At 46.9% G+C, this 18,013-nt stretch overlaps 1 protein-coding gene across 4 annotated transcripts in view; it reads left to right on the top strand.

The window, feature by feature from the left end:
* Nucleotides 1-18,013, top strand: part of TNC (tenascin C) — a 209,848-nt gene that overhangs the window by 145,179 nt on the left and 46,656 nt on the right. For all 4 annotated transcript variants that reach the window (XM_077467926.1, XM_077467899.1, XM_077467830.1 and 1 more), the window contains 3 exons: nt 1,854-1,973; nt 3,493-3,636; nt 7,686-7,816. In XM_077467926.1, coding sequence (XP_077324052.1) covers nt 1,854-1,973; nt 3,493-3,636; nt 7,686-7,816 — 395 coding nt within the window. The remainder of the gene's footprint in view (nt 1-1,853; nt 1,974-3,492; nt 3,637-7,685; nt 7,817-18,013) is intronic.

Genomic DNA, 18,013 nt, shown 5'->3' with positions numbered 1-18,013 from the left:
TAAAGTTGTCCTCCAGGCAAACAGCTAAAGACATAGATGAAATACAAATAAGGGATCAGTTTTACCTGACAAGGGATTTGTATTCCTGTCAATCCTGTTCTGAGGTTTGCACAGCTCTGCCACAAAGCACAGCCAGGCATATGGCACCACGTATGGTTAAAGAATTCCTCCCACTGATACCAATAATGGGGCATCAGCTAGCTTGTTTAGTAAGATTGGAGACTTCTGATATAACAAAATTAGCTAGTTACAGTGCCTGTTAATCACAACTATCTTAGGTTAAACATTAGAGCATACCCTAGTTCAGGGGTGCTCAACCTGTGGCTCTCCAGCTGTTGCGGAACTACGAGTCCCATAAGGCATGGCAAGGCTGAAAAGTACAACCATTACTCCCAAAAGCAGAGGCATGATGGGACTTGTAGTTTCACAACAGCTGGAGAGCCACAGGTTGAGCACCCCTGCCCTAGTTAGTATAATTTATGAACTTCTTAGGATTACTAGAACAGCCATTCTCAGCCAGGGTTCAGTGGAACATTATATTTCCTCCAGAGGTTGCTAGGGGTTCCTTGAGTTGTGGCTAATTGACCTCCCATTTGATGGTATCTGCATAGTGTTGGGGCCAACACCATTTGGCAGAGCCAGCTGCATGACACCAGTTATCTTTTTAGTTGTCAGTAAATTCTTCTCACTGACCACCGATATAAGGAGCATTCTTAACACTGAGCACCAATGTAAGGCACGTTCTTCCCAAGGATCACCAATGTAAGGGGCATTCTTCCCACTGACCAACATTGTAAGGCAAATTCTTCCCACTGACCACCAAAGTAAACAGCATTTTTCCTACTGTCCACCAATGTAAGGAGCATTCTTCCCACTGACCACTATTGTAAGGGACATTCTTCCCACTGACCAACATTGTAAGGAGCATTCTTCCCACTGGCCACCAAAGTAAAGTGCATTATTCCTACTGTCCACCAATGTAAGGAGCATTCTTCCCACTGCCCACCAATATAAGGAGCATTCTACGCACTGACCACCAATTTAAGGAACATTCTTCCCATTGATGACCAACGTAAGGAATGTTCTTCCCAAGGACCACCAATGTAAGGATCATTCCTCCCACTGGCTACCAATGTAAGGGACATTCTTCCCACTGACCACCAATGTATGGAGCATTCTTTTCACTGACCACCAAAGTAAAGAACATTCTTTCTACTGACCATCAAAGTAAGACACATTCTTCCTACTGACCACCAATGAAAGGAGCATTCTTCTCACTGGCCACCAATGTAAGGAGCATTCTTCCCACTGCCCACCAATGTAAGTAACATTCTTCCCACTGATTACCAATATAAGGGACATTCTTCCCACTGCCCACCAATATAAGGAACATTCTTCCCACTGACATCCAATAAAGTGATCTTAGCAGGAGTTCATTGAGACCTAAAGATTATTTCAAGAGTTCCTCTGAAATATAAAGCTTGAGAAAGGTTGCCCTAGAACAGGGGTCTCCAATTTTTCTAAAGGGCCAGTTTACCGTTCTTCAGACTTGAGGGGGGCCAGGCTGTGGCCAGTGGGGGATGAAATTGTCAGTGGGACTAATCAATGTCTCATCATTGGTGTCATTGGGAGCAACAGTAAGCCATCAGTGTCAGTGGGAGGAATATTGCCCCTTCATTGGTGGCAGTGGGTGGAAAAGTGTCCCATTCAGTTTAAAATAATCATAAGGATATGAACATTCAACAATATTTGTAAAGGAACTGTCGTAAATCTGCGCTGCCAAGAAAGACACATTCACATTTTATTTAGTATTGGTGGCAATGCCTAACGTGGTTGTGTCTCTTATTTTTCAGCTCTTGACAGTCCATCAGCACTTCGTGCCGTCAATGTCACAGAGTCTGAGGCTCTGGCACTGTGGAAACCTTCTCTGGCCTCTGTGGACAGTTATGTGATCTCCTACTCCGCGAAGAATGGTAAGTAGGTTCAACCTCTTCCCACCTTCAATCCGTTATGCCGCGTACACACGATCGGAAATTCGGCCAGCAAAAGACCAATGAGAGCTTTTCATTGGAAAATCCAACCGTGTGTATGCTCCATCGGAATTTAGCTGGCCGAATTCCCGCCAGCAAAAATTTGAGAGCATGTTCTGATCGTGTGTATGCAATTCCAACGTGCAAAAACTCACGCATGCTCAGATTCAACTATGAGATGGAAACTATTGGCTACTCGATATTGAACTTCCCTTTTCTAGTCCCGTCGTACGTGTTGGTGTGACCGTGTGTGTACAAGACAGCTTGAGCGAAATCCTGTTGGAATTCTGTCGGAAAAACCATCAGAGCATTTTCCGACCAAAATTCCGATCGTGTGTATGCGGCATTAATCACCATCCTCCAGCACGATGCCCCATGCTGATGGTAAACATCATCCTCCTGTGAGAGGCAACAGCTGACCTCTTGTGTAGCTTCCAGCTCTTCTCCAGACCAGGTTAGGCCGACATCACAGAGTACCAGAAGTTTGGGTGCAGAAGCTCCAGTAAACAGCCTGAGATTAACAACCTCAGATGTGCATGTTTTAATATGAGACTGTGTAGAGGGGGGTGTGTCCATTCCATCCACTCTGGTCTCAGATTACACTCAGCTCCCTGCTTTATGGTGTGTGGTGTTAGATCCCCGCCTCCTGCCTTCTGAAGCTCAGAAATGCTTTGTAAATTATGGACTTTGAACAGATGTAGAGGAAAGAGGGTTTGCAGGTAAACAGGTAGAAATTATGTGGGAGGTTTTGTTTAATATCTGAGGTCAGTCACTTCACTGCATATATGTAAGGGTTCCACGATAAGTTAGTGTACCGCTCAGGCTCAATCAATATGGGGAGTAGTGATCACTGTGATCTCCTGTGATCACTAAGGGAAAAAGAGGATGGAACCCTTAGTGATGCACATCTACAGAGTACTGAACTGGTAATTACAATGGCAACCTCAGCCTGGGATCCCGCCAGGCCACACCCCCAATGCATTTTGCCCCACCCCCCGGAGCTTAGTGAGCTTATTGAGGAGAGCTCAGTGAGCTAATTACAGGGACAGTACAGCCCCAGCCCCCCCCCCCCCCCCCCACACACACACACACAGCACACAGGAACAGAGCTGAGGCTGTCAACCACAGGCTGTGTACTGGAGCCCCCTCCCATGTCAGCTTTTTTCTCTTGGTGTCAGAAAGTTTGTCAGAAGTGACTCATGCTAATAGCAGAAGAAGGAAGCAGCAGACAGAAATTAGACTTAGTGCTCTGGACTGAGACAAGCACACACACTATAGAGGGATATGCTTTCTTCATATTTTGTGTCTGAGGTTTACAACCACTTTAACTGGCATGTGAATGCTGATTATTTTGGCCTTGGCATCCAGGCACCAGTGGCCTCCGGTCATGAACTGATTTATTCCAATGCATCATTATAAGGATGATTTCACTAAACAATATCCATCTCTTTTTTTATTGCAGCTCCTTCTATGGATGTGACCGTTTCAGGAAACACGGTGGAACACGATATTTTTGGACTTCAGCCGGCTACGGAATACACACTAAAAATCTATGCTGTTAGAGGGTCATTGAAAAGCAAGGAAATCTCTACAACCTTCACAACAGGTGAGGCCACAATGTAGAGCTGAACTTTGATTTTGGGTTTTATTTTCAAGTTTATGTTCTTAAAATAAGTTTTGCATTTGTGGGACTTACTTATAGACACCACCATTACCTACTTCCGAGCACCATTCCTTGGTTCCACCCTTACCTACCTCTGAGCACGGTAACTTGGTTCCACCCCTACCCACATATAAGCACAATTCCTTGGTCCCCCCCCCCCCCACCTACCTCCAAACACCGTTTCTTGGTTCCAGTCCTGAGCATCGTTCTTTGGTTCCACCATTACCTACTTCCTAGCACCATTCCTTGGTTCCACCCCTACCCCACCTCTGCGCATCGCCACTTGGTTCCACCGCTACCCACCTCTGAGCACCGTTCCTTGGTTCCACCCTTACCTACCTCTGACCACCGTAACTTGGTTCCATCCCTACCCACCTACGAGCTCCATTCCTTAGTTACACCTTTACCTACCTCTGAGCACTGTTTCTTGGTTCTACCCCTACCCCACCTCTGAGCACTGTTCCTGGGTTCCACCATTACCTACTTTCGAGCACTGTTCCTTAGTTCCACCCCTACCCACCTCCGAGCACCATTCCTTGGTTCCACCCTTAGCCACTTCTGAGCACCGTTCCTTGGTTCCACTCCTACCCACCTCTGAGCACCATTCCTTGCAGCAAGAGCCAATGAGGAGAAAGAGAGAGAGAGAGAGAGACCTGGGAGAACCGCTGCTCTCATGCACATCGCTGGATTGTGATGGGGCTCAGGTAAGTATAAGGGGTGCTGGGGGGTGGGAGCTGCATCTAGAAGGTTTTTTAACTTCATACATGAAGGTAGAAAGCCTTGAGCCTTTAGAACCACTTTAACTTCCCCCTTCTCACCCTCCCAGTAGTGATTTAGCAGCTCAGCTCACCTTGCCCAACCCCCACCCCCCCCACCCCCGCCCACTATAACAGCAACTCAGCAGCTCAGCTCTCTCTGCTGCCCTTCCCAAATAATGCCTTTAACAGCCCAGCTCACCCCTGTTCACCCCTCCCAGCAGTGACTCAACAACTTTCCAGTTCTTCTGATCTCTAATTGACATGCAGAGCAGACTCTTCGGGAAGGAGGAGCAAATTGATATAAGCTGCTAAGGGAACAGATTGAATGACTTTAGGGAATTGCAGCGAAGGCAAACAACGCCGGAAAATTCTATAACTGTAATTATTTGTATCTTTCCAAGCCCTTGCAGCAAACTCCCATTCAGCTTAACTCGTTGCAAAACTTTTCCTCGATTGATGTCTCCGCTGTACGCTGGTGAAGTCGCTCATGTAGCAACACCACAAAATAAATATAAAAAAATAAATTAAGAAAAAAAAAAAAGAAGCTTGATAGTTCAACTAGACACTTATAACTGGTGTTTTTATTTGCCCTCCGCATTTCGTTTTTTTTTTGTTGTCAAAAAAAGGGATTTATCTGTTTTGACGAGAAGCAAGAAGCGGGTTTTTTACGCAGCGCCTCTTGCTACCGTGATTGAGCTGGAGGGTTATTTTGACAGAAACACATAAATGCACAAAACCAGGTGTCAACAAGCGGAATCTGGAGGCATTAAAGAAAAAAAAAAATAAGGAGATTATCCTGGTTTGGCAGGTGAAAGTAAGCAAACCTGTAATTGTTTTCTGTTGTTAATGGGAAATTCTCCGCACAAATACATTTAATGATTAATATTTATACGAAGAAACAGCTCTTCAAAAAAACAAAAAAAAACAAAAAAAAACTCACAGCAACAGCCAGGCATTTCAATTGGAAAAAAAAATAAAAAAATAAACAAAGAAATAAAAAAATAAAAATAAAAAAATGCTGGCGGATAGATAGTAATGGCGGAGGAGAATCTGTAGGTACGTTGTACCTCACGTCCAAGGGTGTCTGTGTTCTGGCATATAGCGTTTGTGCATCGGATAGTGTCCGCCCCGTACTGCGCAGGCGCAGCGCTTGCGCAGTATGGAGCAGAAGGAGATTCGGAAAATCTCCGAAGATGAACGGCGCCTGCTCCGTGAGTGGAGGTGCTTGCCCCACCATCCAAGTGGGCATAGGGCTGCAAATATTAGAGGGCCCCTCGCCACGCTTCAGGCACGGCCTCGCTGTGCTCGGGTCTTTTTATTCCAACTCTATGTCCACTTGGATGGTGGGGCTAGAACCTGGACTCATGGCGCAGGCACCGTTCATCTTCGGCTATTTTCAGAATCTGTGTGTCCTGTGTACTGCACATGCGCAGTACACAGTACACAGCAGACACTATCCAATGGGGGACACAATGTGATAGGACACCGGGATAATTGAGATCCCATATGCATGTGCGGGGGTTGCATCATCCCTGCCTACAATGCTGCAACAAGGTCATCTAGTGCTCAGGGTGAAGATGCCAAACTGGGGTAAGGCAATATGGTTGCAGCATGTGCTGAAATAGTTCCAATGGTGGTGACCAAGGCCACCAATAGGTCACCTCCTGTACAGGGCCCAGGCTCCATCAGTTTAGCAGGGGGCCTGTGGCCAGAGAGAATACTCCTTAAGAACCAATTCACAGTAATTTCATGGGCCGTGGCTCCCAAAAAGTTAAATAAAAGTTCCAGTGGCCCCATCAGTTCAGCAGCAGGAGACACAGAGAGGAGATTATTTACTTATTTTCAGGAGCAGGTGGAATAACCCCAGGTTTATTCCATGTTGATGAGGACAAGGACCTCTTCCCCACAACCCTGGCCCTGTGGTCGTGGGGATCTGTAGGTGGCCTGGGACATGGCTCCCAGAAGTTAAATAGAAATTCCTGTGGCCCCATCAGTTCAGCAGTGAAGACTGGGGCAGAGAGGGGACTATTTACTTATTGTCAGGATCAGGTGGAGTAATCCCCAAGGCAGGGAAGATTACACCATGTTGATGAGGACAAAGGCCTCTTCACCCACAACCTTGGCCCTGTGGTTGTGGGGGTCTGTGGAAGGGGGGCCCCTGGGCCATGGCTCCCAGAAGTTAAATAAAAATTCCTTTGGATCCATCAGTATAGTAGGTGGCCTGGGATGTGGCTCCCAGAAGTTAAATACAAATTCCTGTGGCCCCATCAGTTCAGCAGTGGGGACTGGGGCAGAGAGGGAACTATTTACTTATTTTCAAGATCAGGTGGAGTAATCCCCAAGGCAGGGAAGATTACACCGTGTTGATGAGGACAAAGACCTCTTCCCCACACCACTGGCCCTGTGGTTGTGGGGGTCTGTGGAAGGGGGGCCCCTGGGCCATGGCTCCCAGAAGTTATATAAAAATTCCTGTGGATCCATCAGTTCAGCAGCGAGAGGACTATTTACTTATTTCCAGGAACAGGTGGAGTAATCCCCATAGCAGGGAAGATTACTCCATGTTGATGAGGACAAAGGCCTCTTCCCCACAATTCTAGCCCTGAGGTTGTGGGGGTTTATGGGTGGGGGGCCTTCGGCTGTTGCTCCCAGAAGTTAAAAACAAGTTCTTGAGGCCCCATCAGTTTAACAGTGGAGGCCAGGGACAAAGAGGGTATATTTTTTATTTTCGAGAGCAGGTGTAGTCATCCCCATGGCAGCGAAGATTACTCCATGTTGATGAAGACAAGGGGCTCGTCCCCACAACCCTGGCCCTGTGGTTGTGGGAATCTGTGGAAGGGGGACCCCTAGTTTCTGGCTCCCAGAAGTTAAATAAAAGTTCCTGGGGCCCAATTACTTCAGCAGCATAGGCAGGGGACAAAGAGAGGACTATTTAAGGGATTCTGCCAAAAAGGAAGTGATATCATCCTCGTTCCTTGAAGGGTTTCAAAGGTTCAAACCTTAAGTGGACCCATCCTCAACCTGCCTACATCGGAACGCATATATTTGACCATAACTAGTCTTTTGCCATTTGCTGGTTTCTTGAGTACAATATAATATAACATACCTTTATTCCCTACATACCGAATAATATAATTAAAAAAATACCTTTATAACTGTTTTAATTCAATGTAGACACCTTTAGGTACACTAAATATGAAGTGTTTGATAACAAATATATTCCTTCTGATCCTACAGCATTGGATGGCCCTAGAGACCTAACTGCAAGTGAAATCCAGGCTGACTCAGCTCTGGTCACGTGGAGACCCCCAAGATCCATTATTACCGGTTTCTTGCTGATCTATGAGTCTGTAGATGGAACAGTCAAGGTAATTTAATGTTGTCCTTAAAATACCTTATCATGCAGCTTTGATATGTTTTGTTCTTAGTTTTACCTGCTCATCAAAAGCATGAATGTTGTCAGGCAGTTATTTAACAAATACTTAAATAGCTTGAGACACTAATACCACCAACATAGCTTCAGAAGTTTTAATTAATGTAGAAATGATTCACCCCAGAAGGTGAACCCTTTGCTGCCTTTTCCTTTACCTGAAAGCACTTCTGCATTAAACTTCAGGTTCCTGTCCGAGATCAAAAACTCCGATAGTGTGGGTGTGGTGATATTACTACACACAATTTACTGTTTTCCACCCTACTATTTTTTTTGTGTTAGACTTTTGAATGTATACAAGAATATTTTCTAAAACTAAGTCAATATTGCCACCTGGCAACCTTATCTGCAATAATATAAATGTTTATTGCCCCATAGCATCTTTCATAGCTAGGATTCCCGCAGCTATTACTCCTTTGGATGCTCAGTTGCTAAGTTAGAAGCTAGTTTTGTCTATCATCCTCTGTTTCTAGGATATAGATGTCTATTGACCCCTTGGGTCCTCAGTTGATTGGGCAGTTGCTTGAATGCAGGTGGATGTTCATACCTAGTGTCCTCTGTTGCTAGGACGCAGGCAGTTGCCACCTAATTTCTTAATTGCTAGGACATAGATGGCTGCGTTTGCCACCTAGCTTCCTCCTTTGCTAGAACACAGGCAGCTATTGCCCCCTGGAGCCCCAAGTTACTTTGACATAGGTGGCTATCACCGCCTAGCATCCTCGTTTGCTAGGGTGCCGGCAGCTATTACTATATAGTGTCCTCCATTGCTTGGACGCAGGTGGCTATTGCCACATAGCATACTCTGTTACTAGGATGCAGGTGTTTAATTTGTCACCTAGTGACCTCTGTTACTTAATTGCTAGAATGTAGATAGCTTTTTCTACCTAGCATCCTCTGTTGCTAGAACAAAGGCAGGCACTGCCTCCCGGCCGCCTCAATTGCTTGGGTGCAGGTGGCTTCCACTGCCTGGGGTCCTCCTCTGCTAGGATGCAGGCAGCTATTACCACCTGGTGTCCTCCATTCTTAGGACACTAGCTACACCACAGGGCCGCCTGGACGTCTTCACTACTTTTGCATTACAAGCATATTATATGGACCCCCATAGTTTATCTGAGCAAATACATGGAGGGCCAATGTGAGATACTGAGGATATCTAAAGGATAATACATCTTCTAATCCATTGGCCCATTGATCTTCTAACTAATATTGCAGAGGCTGCCCAACAGCACAAGCACCAGTCCATACACTCCAGCTCCAAAAACTCAGTCTAGGGGATGTCTTTTTGAAATGTATTGCTTATAGAATTTTAAACAGGAGAGGAGTTAGGGAATCAGATACTCCAACAAGTAACAAGAGAGCACTCTTCTCTAGGCCCACACCCCCACATTCTGCTGAGGACAGGGGAATGGGCAGTACTCAGAGACTCTGTGAGAGCCTCCTCTGTTCATAGCTACCTCTGGCACTTATATCCCAAAAGCAGTGGTGGCGGCACACCCCCCCATGTCCTCACTCACCCATCCACAGTCCCCCCCGCACTAACCCCTCTGTGGTACCCCCACACTCAGACCTCAACGACCCCCCCCCCCCGCATTCAGACCTCCCCGGTCCCCCCCACTCACCCCTCCACAGTCCCCCCCACACTCACCCATCCATGGTCCCCCTGCACTCACCCCTTCACGGTCCCCCCACAATCAGCCCCTCTGTGGCTTCCTCAGATTCTCCTCCCAGCCAACCCGGTCCACCTCCTGTCTAGATTGGCCAGGAGGAGAAGCCAGAGGACAATCGTGAATAATGATTCGCTAGTGTTACAAGTGGGTGGGTTCAGCGCGCAGTAGACTGTGCCTCGAGCCCAACCTTTTTGAAGGCAATTAAAGCCCCAGGCTCATAGAAACCTATGAGTCTGGTGCCCTGCATGCATCCCTGCATGCAAACTAGGGGCAGCACCCCTGCACCCCTTATGGACTGGCCGCTCCTGCCCAAAAGTACACAGTCACTTAGATGCCCCAGTTGAAGACCTTTTGTTGTCGAAATGTGTCGGGCTAGCATTTGTATGTCTTCCACATTGCTTTTAGATGTTTTTTATCAATTTTTGTGATCACTTTTAGATTCTGTGTCTTGCATATCATTGTGAGATTTTTTATATTTGAATAAACCATCCCTGGTTGACCTGCACCATATGGAGCCCTCTTCCATTTTTCTTTCCATTTTTGGGTTCTGCTGATTACTTAATCACCTCTTCTTCTGGACTTGGCTTAGTGGGGGAGACAATCCTTCTCCAGACCCAATCCCTTTCGATGAAATTCCACAGCCAGATCCTCAGGAGGATCACTCTAGGCCCTCAGGCCCGACACCGCTGAGGCCTCAGCTACATAGTCCACAGGCTACCTCAGAGGAGCTACAGCCTCCTCTAAGGCTTGGGAACCTTCTGGGGAGAGAGAGCAACCTCTCCAGGGCTTCAAACTATTTATCACCTCCCCAGCCACCTTTTGGACACTCTTTTGCCGAGATTGGCCAGGTCATGATAAATATTCAGGCTGGTCAATTGAATCTCCCTCCCTATCTTCTGGAAGCTTCTTCCAGAGTCAGGGGGAAGCAATCAAACTCCCAGCCCGTGGAACCCTGAGCAGAGCAGAACAAACAACCATTGCTCCCTTGACTACAAAAGGAGCCAAAAACTAAATTTGCCTAGCATCCTATGCTAGGAGGGTGCTGCCTACATCTGTTACTAGAATGCAGGCATCTATTGCTGCCTAGCTTCCTCCATTGCTAGGATGCAGGCAGTTGTTGCCCCCTAGCCTACCTAATTACTAGGACACTATTGTCATCTGGCAACCTCCATTGCTAGGATGCAGGTGGCCATTGCCACTTACTCACTTAGCATCCTCCATTGTTACGACTCAGGAAGCTGTTGTACCCTAATAAATATTCTCCATATGCGGGACCTTGGAGACAATTTTTTTTTTTTTTTACAAATCTGGACACAGAACACATTTATTTAGCTTTATGTGGGCCCGTTAGAAGAAATAAGTCCACGCTTAGAGCTGCGAAAATGTTCACCAATAAAAATGTGATGTGCGTACAAAGCCATAAAAGTCACACCACTGGTAGTTCCTGTGTTCAGAAGTGTATGTTAAAAAAATAAAATAAAATATATGGATGTCCTAGTAATGATTTCCATACAGAACACTGGAAGCTTCTCTAAACATTTGCAGGAGACATGAACAGTAGTAGGAGGCTTGTTACTTCATGTGATGTCCCATTAATATAATATGTCATATGGTAAACATATGGAACAATTAGACCAGTGGACCAAGTTGTGCGGGTTTAATCGTTTTTTTTTTTAGAAGGCTCTTGACTTAATGCCAAAGAACATATTTTCAAAGCCTCCCTAGAAAGAGAAGAACTCCGCAAAGCTTTTGATTGGCCATCATCTGCTGCTGGGGAATGTTTGGAAATGATTTGTAAAAATTAATACCTCGCCATATTTCAATGTCAGTGTCAAAAGTCTTTTTGAAGTTTTTAGGGTTGATTTTTTTTTTTTTTTTTTTTTTACATTTTTATAAGTTCCCTTTGGATTCATGGTAAAAGTATGTTAAACAGTTTTACATTTTTTTTAGAGCTTTTAGCATAATTATCCAAAGTTTACACAGAGTTATAGAGAATTCTTCAGGGACCAGGCCTTTATTTAATAAAGAAAAGAGATACGGGGAAAAGTACAGTAACCCATAGTAACCTGAACGTTGACCTCTGTGAGGTACCGCCATGGTGAAAGTTGATATCCAAGTGAACTTGTTGCACAATTTTTTATTCTAGAAAATAGCAAGCAACAGATTGGTCCCATATGTTCTTCAAGCTTTTAGGTAAACCCAATCACTGAACCCTTAAATAAGCTTTTACGTGTTATTCCAAAGTAGTTTTTCAAAAATATTTTAATTATATGTAAACCAAAAATCTATTTTTCAGTATGTTTGGCAACACTCATCAAGGGCTTGTTTGATGATGCTTGTCAAGGGATTTCAGTGGAGATTAGAAGTGGGCATATATTACGCTTGGTCCACTGTTGGCGCAATGAGGAGGCCTGCCCTGGGTTTTGAGTTATATATGCATTAACATGAAATTCCAAAGGTCTTTTTTTTTAATTATTCAAATATACGTAAACCAAAAATCACTTTTTCAGTACATTTGACAACACTCATCAAGGGCTTTCAGTGGAGACTTCAAGTGGCCATATATTATGCTTGGTCCACTCAGGGCCGTCTTTAATATTGATTGGACCCTGGGCAAAAATTTTCTTAGGGCTCCCCCCATGCAATTTCCCTCTCCACCTTCTCTGAGACATACAATAAATAGCAGCTAGACTTAATATCAGTTTACTGTATCAGATCAGGCAGCGATTGCAATTGGTTGCCAGAGGTTACAGCATATCATTACTGCTTACTGACTGGTTGCTAGAGGTTAAAGCACTCCTTAATGCCGCGTACACACGATCAAACAATCCGGTGGAAAAGTTTGGCAGACTCGAGTCCGGTGGACTCAAGTCCGCCAGACAATCTGCCCGTGTGTAGCCTCCGGCTGACTTTTTTTACCCAAAAGTACAGCGGACTTAGAAAGTAGTTTTGCACTTCAATCTTTCCGCCGGACTCGCATTTCGGTGGACAATCCGGCCGTGTGTGTGCCAGTCTGACGTACTTTTGAAATGAACGGACTTTTCCCGCCCGGAGAAAAGTCCACTCAATTTGAGCGTGTCTCCAGGTAGCCGGGGCCAGCGAAGGAGGCGTCGCTGACCCCGTCACCTGGTATGGACTTAAAGGGGAACCCCTACGCTGAAAAATCGGCGTGGGGGTCCCCCCTAGGTCCACATCAGACCCTTGTCCGAGCACACCACCCGGCCGGCCAGGAAAGGGGGTGGGGATGAGCGAGCACCCCCCCCTGAGCCATGCCAGGCCGCATGCCCTCAACATGGGGGGTGCGCGGCCCCCCCACCCCAAATCACCTTGTCACCATGTTGATGAGGACAAGGGCCTCTTCCCGACAACCCTGGCTGTTGGTTGTCGGGGTCTGCGGCGGGGGGCTTATCGGAATCCGGGAGCCCCCATTATTAAGGGGGCCCCCGGATACCGGCCCCCCACCCTATGTGAATGAGTATGGGGTACAATGTCCACCTACCCATTCACCTGTAAAAAAAAGTAAAAAAAAACAAAACACACAAGGGTTAAAATAGTTTATTGCACAGCTCCGGGGGTCTTCTGTCCGTCTTCGTTGGTCTTCTCGCCGGACTCCTCTGCTATCTTCTGCTAACTCTTTTGCTAGCGGAGGAGCCCGGCTTTCTTCTTCGCCGCCCTCTTCTTCCGGCTTCGGGGGTCTTGTCCCCCTCTTCGGGGGTCTTGTCCCCCTCTTCGGTTCTGAGGATGCTGGGACTGTGACATCATAATAGGCGGGGACATCATCCGGTGATGTCCCTATATAAGTCGCCTCGCGCCGCGTGTCGCTGCCATTGTGAGCGGAGGATGCAACGAGGCAACATCTGAAGAGAAGAAGAGAACAGAAGACGGCGACAGAGGCGACGGCGACAGCGGCGGCGGCGACAGCGGCGGCGGCGACAGCGGCGACAGAAGAACCAAAGAGGGGGACAAGACCCCCGAAGTCGGAAGAAGAGGGCGGCGGCGGCGAAGAAGAAACCTGGGCTCCTGTGCTAGCAAAAGAGCTAGCAGAAGATAGCGGAGGAGTCTGGCGAGAAGACCCCCGAAGATGGAAGACCCCCGGAGCTGTGCAATAAACTATTTTAACCCTTGTGTGTTGTGTTTTATTTTTACTTTTTTGCACAGGTGAATGGGTAGGGGTACATTGTACTCCATACTCATTCACATAGGGTGGGGGGCCGGTATCCGGGGGCCCCCTTATTAAAGGGGGCTCCCAGATTCCGATAAGCTCCTCGACCGTAGACCCCAACAACCAATGGCCAGGGTTGTCGGGAAGAGGCCCTTGTCCTCATCAACATGGGGACAAGGTGCTTTGGGGTGGGGGGGGCGCGCGGCCCTCCCTTCCCCAAGGCACCCCCCCATGTTGAGGGCAAGCGTCCTGGCATGGCTCAGGAGGGGGGCGCTCGCTTGTCCCCACCCCCTTTCCTTGCCGGCCAGGTAGCGTGCTCGGACAAGGGTCTGATGTGGACCTAGGGGGGGACCCCCATGCTGATTTTTCGGCGTAGGGGTTCCCCTTTAAGTCCTTACCAGGTGACGGGGCAAGCGAGGCCTCCTTCCCTGGCCCCAGCTACCTGGACCCACGCTCAAAATGAGCGGACTTTCCTCTGCGTGTGTGGGTGAGTCCGTTCATTTCAAAAGTACGGCGGATAGTCCGGCGGACTTAGTACGCCGTATTAGTCCGCTGAAAAAGTGTGGTGTGTGTGCAAGTAGCTCGTTCGGAATGTCCGGCGGGAAGTCCATCAGACTAAGTCCACCGGATAGTCGGCTACGTGTGTACGTGGCATAAGGTTCACTGATTAGTTGCTAGAGATTACAGCACATTTCTGCTTGTTGATTGACTGCTAGAGAATGGTGTACAGTAATACTGCTCACTGGTTGCTATAGGTTACAGCACATCTTCTTCTCACTGCAGGGGGGCATCATATACCTATGAATGCTGCCTTTATTTACATATCAATGCAGTTGGCCTCAGCTATTTACCTATGCATGTCACTGCTATTTACATATGAATGCCAGTATTTACTTGTAAACACAGGTCTGCAGGTGATTCATCTGTACACAACAATAGGGCAGAGCTGGGCAGCATTAGTAGCAGCACAGGACTAAAACTTCAAGGGACAAGGGAATGTAAACTGCTATATTTGGCAAGTAGAAGGCAGCTGCTTTGGGCCCCACAACAATAACAGGGCCCAGGGCAGCTGCCCCTTTTGCCGTGCCTTAAAGACGGCCCTGGGCCCACTGTTGGCACAATGAGGAACCCCCCCTGGGTTTTGGGTTATATATGTTTTAACATAAAAACATAAAAAAAATTGTAATTATTTACATATACGTAATCCACAAATCTATTTTTCAGTAAGTTTGGCAACACTCATCAAGGGCTTTCAGCAGAGACTACTAGTAGCCATATATTATGCTTGGTCCACTGTTGGCACAATGAGGAAGCCTGCCCTTGGTTTTGAGTTATATATGTGTTAACATGGAATTCCAAAAGTCATTTTTTTTAATTATTCAAGTATGCAGTACGTAAACCCAAAATCTGTTTTTCAGTACATTTGACAACACTCATCAAGGGCTTTCAGTGGAGACTACAAGTGGCCATACACTATGCTTGGTCCACTGTCGGCACAATGAGGAATCCCTCCCTGGTTTTTGGGTTATATATGTTTTAACACGTAATTTCAAAAGTCTTTTTTTTATTATTATTTAAGTATACGTAAACCAAAAATCTATTTTTCAATATGTTTGACAATACTCATCAAGGGCTTCCAGTGTAGGCTACAAGTGGCCACATATTGTGCTTGTTCCACTGTTGGCCCAATGAGGAATCCTGGCCTGGGTTTTGGCTTATATATATTTTAGCAAGTAATTTCAAAAGTTTTTTTCTTTTTTAATAATTCAAGTATATGTAAACCAAAAAAAATTCTACTTTTCTTGATCATACATCACGGGACACAGGAGCTTCATTACATAGTGGGTTATATAGGCACCTCTGGTGATTGGACACTGGTTTACTCAAATTAAGGAAAATTCCTCCCCTATATAACCCCTCCCATATGGGAGGCACCTCAGTTTTTTCGCCAGTGTCTATGGTGGTTGGTCACGTAAAACGTTAGCTCTGTGCAGGTCCCTGCGGGGGCCTAAGGGCTACAACAAACCGGATCCATATCTTGGGCCGATATTTGACTCCCGAGATGGTATGGTACCCGGGCCTCGTCAGCCAAAGAAACGAGGTTTGGCCTGTAAGTCCTCTCCTATTGGAAGACTGGGCTCTGGGAAAACCAGACTTGGTGTACTGTTTACACAGAGCGCACAAAAGTTTCTGGCAGAGTCTTTTACATGGTCCAGGTAGGAGGCTCTTCCGAGAAAGAGCCCCAGATAAACCTGAAGGTTGGCTAACACTGCCCGCCGTGATGGGTGAAGGCTGGAATTTGTCTGTTCAGCAATTCCTGCGGCGAGGACAGGTAAGGGAAGTTAATCCTATATATATAATTATATGATGGATTTCTTCATTTTGAGTAGTTGTATGTCTTACCTGGTTTCCACCACTAGAGGAAGTAAGAGCAACCTGATGCATACTTACATGCCTTTCAGTACACACGCTCAGTGAAGCCTGGTTCTCCAGCTGTCTCACGTCTCCACTGCAGTCCCTGCCACAACAAGGTAATACAGGGGCCCCACGTAGTCTGGGGGTCCCACGCAGCGCCGATAGAGTTTTTCCTTTCCCCCCCTGATTCCGCGGTCCTCGTGCCGGGCGCGTTCCCGGCCTAATGGAGGAGGGGGGAGTGTGGTTGTGAGCCGTGCACATCAGTGTGCATGGCGCTGTACTGCGCAGGCGCCAGGCAGCAGTTTTAAAAAGCCCAGAGCGTCAGGGGGCTGTAAGTGGAGACACAGGAGCTGTGGGCAGTAAGCATCCGTGGGGATTGGATCCAGGCAAACCTTAGACACCTACTCAGCATCAGGTTGTGCAGTTTAGGCATATATATTTATTGTGAGACTTTAAGCACAACAGTGATTGCACTTTGCACTAGTACCTCTGATTTGTAGCTTAGGACTATGTCTCCTCGTAAGAGGGTCTCAGGGGGAGGTAACAAGGGCACTGGTAAATAACTGCCTAGGTCCAGGGGTTCTAAAAGTGGCTGTAAATTACCATCCCCCCCTGCAAGACTGGAGCCAGCCTCTGAGGACGAGTCAGTGCCCCTGTCAGGTTTTGCAGCCTCTCCTAATGTCCCAGCCCTGGTTTATGTCACGGAGGACTCCCTTAGGGCTACATTGGAGGGATTTGAAGGGAGATTAATGAATTTTATTTCTGCTTCCCTGAAAGATAGCAGGAAAAGGGGTAGATCCCCTCCCTCTGCTGAAATTCCTCTCTCAGATGATTCTTCTGACAATGAGGAGAGATCCCTATCTTGGGACAGGGATCATGAGCAGTCGGATGAATCAGAGGAAGAGGAGAGAGTCCCCTCCTCCCAGGCGCTCAGAAAACAGGTGCAGTATTATACTGAATTGGTGCGTACCACATTCAGAATGCCTGCTGCTGAAGTCGCTACGTCCTCTGTTTCTTCCCTGGGAGTCAGGAAAGCCCCACAGACTGCCTATTCCTTACCAATTCATCCCTTAATGGATGAATTGTTGTATGAGGATTGGGGACATCCTGATAAACTGTTTGCTCCTCCTAAAAGGTTTTCTATGCATTATCCTCTGGAGGAAAGTTTCACCAAGAAATGGTGGGTCCCATCTGTTGATGCGTCTGTTTCTTGCGTGAATAAAAACCTGACTTGTCCCTTGGATAATGCACAGGTATTTAAAGATCCAACTGATAAGAAGCTGGAAACCTTATTAAAAGCCTCCTTTTCCATGACTAGCGCTGTAGTGCAACCTACAGTCGCAGCCGTGGGGTTGTGTCAGTTCCTCAAGGAACAGGTTAAGCAGATGCTTGGGCTCCTTCCCAGCGAGGAAGTAGAGAGTTATGCAGAAATACCTCATATTCTGTGTTTCATGATTGATGCGATTTTGGATTCTGTCCAACAAGCATCACGTTTGTCTCTCATGTTGGTACACATGCGAAGGGCCCTGTGGCTAAAGAATTGGGCAGCTGAGCTGTCATGCAAGAAGCATTTGATTGGGTTCCCGTTTAAAGCGGAACGTTTGTTTGGAGAAGAATTAGACAAATTCGTCCAAAAAATTTCAGGAGTTAAATCTACTCTCCTTCCAGTTAAAAGGAGCAAGCGTCCTTCATTTAAGCATGCTCTCTCTCCCAGAGCATCAAGCTCTAAGCAGTGGCGACAGCCTTCTCAACCCTCCTCTACAGGAAAGGCTCAGGGCCGGGCCCAGGGGCAGAAAAAGACTTGGGGACAAAAGCCTGCCAAGCAGAGCCCAAAAGCTTCCTTGTAAAGGGGCGCCCCTGCTCGGCCGAGTGGGGGGAAGGCTCCTGCAGT

Source organism: Lithobates pipiens, unplaced genomic scaffold (genome assembly GCF_037356315.1).
Source record: "Lithobates pipiens isolate NorthernLeopardFrog02 unplaced genomic scaffold, aLitPip1_a1.2 Scaffold_1, whole genome shotgun sequence".
Taxonomy (NCBI): domain Eukaryota; kingdom Metazoa; phylum Chordata; class Amphibia; order Anura; family Ranidae; genus Lithobates; species Lithobates pipiens.
The sequence above is the reverse complement of the archived record's forward strand: the minus strand, read 5'-3'. Positions and strand labels throughout refer to the sequence as shown.